At 50.4% G+C, this 4,806-nt stretch overlaps 2 protein-coding genes across 2 annotated transcripts; both read left to right on the plus strand.

Moving 5' to 3' along the window:
* The first annotated feature begins 323 nt into the window (after nucleotides 1–323).
* On the plus strand, nucleotides 324–1,967 carry LOC125374845. The gene has a single exon (XM_048386518.1). The coding sequence runs from the start codon at nucleotides 324–326 to the stop codon at nucleotides 1,965–1,967; it is 1,644 nt and encodes a 547-aa protein (XP_048242475.1).
* Nucleotides 1,968–2,219: 252 nt separating this feature from the next.
* LOC124142987 lies at nucleotides 2,220–3,955 on the plus strand. Its single transcript, XM_046511763.2, has 3 exons — nucleotides 2,220–3,136; nucleotides 3,271–3,500; nucleotides 3,843–3,955. Exons 1-3 carry the CDS (start codon nucleotides 3,039–3,041, stop codon nucleotides 3,851–3,853), a joined length of 339 nt encoding a protein of 112 aa, XP_046367719.2. The 5' UTR covers nucleotides 2,220–3,038; the 3' UTR covers nucleotides 3,854–3,955.
* The last annotated feature ends 851 nt before the right edge of the window (nucleotides 3,956–4,806 follow it).

The following is a 4,806-nucleotide window of genomic DNA, read 5'->3' on the forward strand; positions in this document are numbered from 1 at the left end:
TCTCCCGCGGAATGCACAGTCTTCCTCCAGTGGCATACTCAAAAAGTGCAAGAAGGAGCTTTGTTCGACTTAGAAGGAGAACTTTTAGCTTACTGCCAGAGCGATGTAGACATTTTGAGACGGGGATGCGCCGACTTCCGACAGAACGAGATCCACTCGGTTGGCATGGATCCCTTTGTGGAAGTGATGACAGCTGCTGCGTTCACCATGAAATCCTTTCGAAAACACGACCTGAAACCCAATACCATCGCCATTCTTCCACCTCAAGGCTACCAACCCAGAGAAACTATTCCCAGGCCTGTATGCACTGGCTCCACTATCTGATGGAAACGGACCCCCATCTGCACCTCCAGCACGCCAGGAATGGAGGTGAACAAGAGTTCAGGTGTGGAGAGGGCCACCATCGGTACAGCGTGGATGGCTACGATCCAGCGACAGGCACTGTCTACGAATTCCTGGGCTGTTTCTGGCATGGGTGCCAGGCCTGTCACAAGACCCGATGTGGAGAATCGCATCCCGTCCTGGGCACGTCGTTGGGAGCCCGTTTCACCGACACCCGCTACCGCCTGAGTCTCTTGAGTCAACACCCTGAGGTGAAACGGATCGTCACCCTGTGGGAGCACGAGTTTACGAAAATGCAACGGGAGGACGCCGCTCTGCGTGCTTTCTTGCAGGGACCCCGCTGTATCCACGTCCCCGGGCCGCTCAACCCTCGCGACGCCTTCTATGGAGGACGCACCAATGCGACGCGATTATGCTACGAAGCCCAAGAAGGTGAAACCATCAAGTACATTGATATTTGTTCCCTTTACCCCTACATTTGTAAGACCGGAGCGTTTCCCACGGGACACCCGACCCTTCTCCATCAACCCCCTGTGGACACGTTGTTTGAACTGAAAGGCCTGATCCAATGCCGTGTCCTACCCCCGAAACGACTCTACCATCCGCTACTGCCTTACAGATCGGGTGGCAAACTGCTCTGTCCTTTGTGCCGTACGTGTGCCGATACCCGGTCAGACTCCCCCTGCCAGCACACGGACGAAGAGAGGTCATGGGTGGGGACGTACGCCACCGTAGAACTTCAGGAAGCCGTGAAGAAGTATGACTACCGGGTGCTTCAGATCTACGACGTTTGGCATTTTGACACCTTTGCACAGCATGACCCCGACACCCAACAAGTGGGACTCTTTGACACTTACATCGATCGACATTTCAAGGAGAAGCTCGAAGCCAGTGGATACCCCGAAGGATGTACGGATCACGACGCTTACATCCAGGAAATCTACGACAAAGAAGGCATTGTGTTGGACAAGGATCGCATCGAAAAAAATCCAGGACTTCGCACGATTGCCAAGATGCAACTGAATTCGCTCTGGGGCAAGTTTGGACAACGGGTAGACTACAGTCAGAACCTCTATATCAGCGATCCTGTACAGTACTTTGCCTTGTGGAGGGATGAACGCAATACCATCGAGGATGTGACCGTTGTCAACGAACACATGGTGGAAGTGACCTTTACCCATCGGAAAGAATACCAAACCCCTCATTCTCATTTCAACGTCGCCATAGCCGCTTGGGTCACCGCCCAAGCACGTCTCAAGCTGTACGAGACCCTTGCCCTGGTGGGCCGCAGGGTCTTGTATTTTGACACGGACAGCGTCATTTACATTCATCGACCCCACGACGCGAATCCAGAGCTGGGTCATTCGTTGGGTGAGTTTACGGATGAACTGGACGGAAACACCATCAAGATGTTTGTGTCGGGAAGCCCCAAAAACTATGGCTACGAGTTAATGAACCCCAGACCCGATGGAACGCGCACATCCTGCAAAGTGCGAGGGTTCACTTTGAATTACCGAAACCAACACCGTCTCAACTTTGACACCATGAAAGGACTGATACTGGGACAACGGCCTGGGAAAGAGGGGGAGAAAATCAGTTTGGATTACCCTCATCAGATCATTTGAAAAGGACCTCGGCACGAAAACGCACTTGTGACCCGACCCTCCCGAAAAGACTATCGTACCGTGTACGACAAGCGACGTCTCGTCTACGACAAAACCACAGGGCTGCCTGTAGACACGCTTCCCTTTGGGTACAGAGACGACTTTCTATAATTTTTTTCATGACAGCGGATCGAAACTGAATCAACATGGACCCCTACAGAAAAAAACGTATCGAAATCTGACCAATCCGAAGCCTGGGTTGTCGACCAATCAGAGGCCGCGCTCGGGCCATGGTGGGCTCTGATTGGTCGAACCGAGGTTGTGCTTTCTCTCTCACGCTACAAGCCTAACCCTATGGAAAAGAAACACAAGGGTCGGTCCAGTTTGGAAAAAATTGAGACTCAGACCAGACACCGGAACGGACCAATCAGAAAGCAGGACCTCCGTGGCTTTTAATACGACCGACGCTCTCCGGTCATCACTTTTCACTGAACGGACCGAGCAACAACACCGTCCCTTTGATTGATGTTCCTCACGTTGTGTTGGTTGTTGGCGTTTTATCTGGAAGAAACACGTGTTTGGAGAGAGTACCATCAAGTGTTGACGCACCTCCGTGAAGACTTGGAAAGAAACAACAACAACAACGAACAGAACATCCGGACAACATCGTGTCGAACAACATGTCGAAACGGTTGAATGACAAGACACGAAGCCAAGACATGAGTGGCCAAGGAAGCAGTGGAGATGGGTGCGGTGAAATGACTGCTGAACTGTGGGGTGAAGTGTAGGACTTGCTGTTTTTAAAGATGAAAACCGACGACGCGTACACCAAGTTACGTGCGAAGGGCGACGACATGATGTGCGAACAGATACGTTCAAAGATGAGGAAGCTGACTGAACCCCAGAAAGGAACATCGAAGAAGACGATAAAGAAGATCCAGAAGAAAAAGACGAGCAAACCCACAGCAGTTGTTGTCCCCACAGCAGCAGCAACAACACCCACCACCACCACCACCACAGCGCCAGTCACCACCCCCCACCACCACAGCAGCCACAGCAACCATTGCAGCAGCGACTACAGACACCGAAACGATGGGGACATCCTTTTTGAAACCTGCAACACCTGCAACGTCTGCAAAAAGACGATCACGGAAGAAATTATCTCTGAAGATCTCTCCTCAAGAACAACTGTAAGTACCCTGCTCTTCTTTGTCTCAATCGTTCTTGATGTGATGTTGATGTTGATGATGATGATGATGTCGATGTTGATGATGACTATACCTATGCATATGATGATGAATGGACTCTGTCCTATGATTGACAGGACCCCTGATGTCAGTTCAGCCCAGTCCGTGCTAGAACAGTGGTGGGAACAAACCCCTCGGGAGCCCACCTATTCACCGAATGCCCCTGTGACGATGGCGACGGGTGACCTTGATGATCATGAAGCGCTCAAGCTGGCCATTCTCCCTTCCATGGATCTGGACACGCTCCCCCTGCTTGAGGCTTCTTGGTCACCAGCATCACCGGAAGATGTTCATGTCTACTCCTCAGGTATGCCCATGGTTTGCGACGATGATGATGATGATGACAACGTTGACCTGGATCCTTATGAAGAAGCTCAACTCACTCCCCTACAACGCGAATGTCGTGTTTGCTGACACAACAACATGTTAAGATACATCAGTTGCAACAGCGGGCAAGTGATGTGTCATACCTGTGGTCTGGAACTCATAGACTGTACTTGTATGTTGACCTATGACAGCATAGTGACACATGATGACATGCCTATCACATCTGAGGATCACATCTTATGGTGATCCTCCTTTTCACTCGAAGAACTTTACAACACGTAAGCTGCAACCGTGATCAAGTGATGTGTCATGTCTGTTTCAGGGAGGCCATAGACTGTACGTGTTGAACGGATGGACCTCTCACATGTTTGAGGGAGGACCACCTCTTATGGGATTGAAGACAGAAGAGCTTGAAGATGGAAGAGGAAAACGTTGCCGCGTTATTGTTGTTGTTGTTGTTGTAGGGACATGCAAAGCACTCCCTCCTCCATTGACTTTTCGTATTTCCATTGTATCTGGTTGTGATTGGTTTTTCATTATTAAACAGTGATTGATTGAACTGACTCTTTGTGTCTTGATTGATCTTAACTCCAATAGAGTGCCGAACCGAGGGTAGAGGTTGAGTTGAGGTGTCGTTTACGTCGTCTGTCCGTCTGTCTGTCTGTCTGCCTGTCTGTCTGTGCGTCTGTCATGTCAGTGCACACCAAAGTGAAGAAGAGAAAGATAAAAGAGAAAGGCTATGCTTGAAAGATCAGCTGCCTGGTGTCAGTCATTCCACTACGCATCGATCCCCCCACACCCGCCGTGTGCCATGTCATGTCATGTATCATGTCATGCATCATGTCGTGTGTCCGTCAACCCAAACACAGGATGACGTCACGTAATGAGGTGGAAGCTAAGGTCATGACCTTCCGTTGAAGGAAGTAGGGTGGAGAGTTTCATAAAAGCAGGCGAACCCTCAGACCTTCTTTCAGTGAAGTCACAGTCATCATGGAGCAGAGACGTTCTATGAATGCCATGTCATCCTCCCGAGATGTCGTCACCGATTCCGAGTGGGTGTCTGATAAGGCGGGAGAACAAGAAGCGAGAAAACGTCCACTCTTGATGGACGACACACTCTTGATGGACGACACATGGCGACTCAGTGACATTCTGGAGAGACCTTTTCCTTCTTACACCTTGTGTCATCCTTCTCATCCCAACTATGATTCATTTCAAGAACGTCTGAGGTCTTTTCAAACGTGGCCTAAACAGATGGCCCAGACCCCTTATGACATGGCCATGGC

This window comes from Haliotis rufescens, unplaced genomic scaffold (genome assembly GCF_023055435.1).
Source record: "Haliotis rufescens isolate VD_foot unplaced genomic scaffold, xgHalRufe1.0.p SCAF_6, whole genome shotgun sequence".
NCBI classification, from domain to species: domain Eukaryota; kingdom Metazoa; phylum Mollusca; class Gastropoda; order Lepetellida; family Haliotidae; genus Haliotis; species Haliotis rufescens.

What these genes read in the sequence shown, in the direction of transcription:
- LOC125374845 (XM_048386518.1), top strand. Translation starts at nt 324, where the DNA reads ATGGAAACGGACCCCCATCTGCACCTCCAGCACGCCAGGAATGGAGGT.
- LOC124142987 (XM_046511763.2), top strand. Translation starts at nt 3,039, where the DNA reads ATGGGGACATCCTTTTTGAAACCTGCAACACCTGCAACGTCTGCAAAA. An exon ending in ATCTCTCCTCAAGAACAACT is followed by an intron (nt 3,137 to 3,270) that starts GTAAGTACCCTG and finishes TATGATTGACAG; the next exon opens with GACCCCTGATGTCAGTTCAG.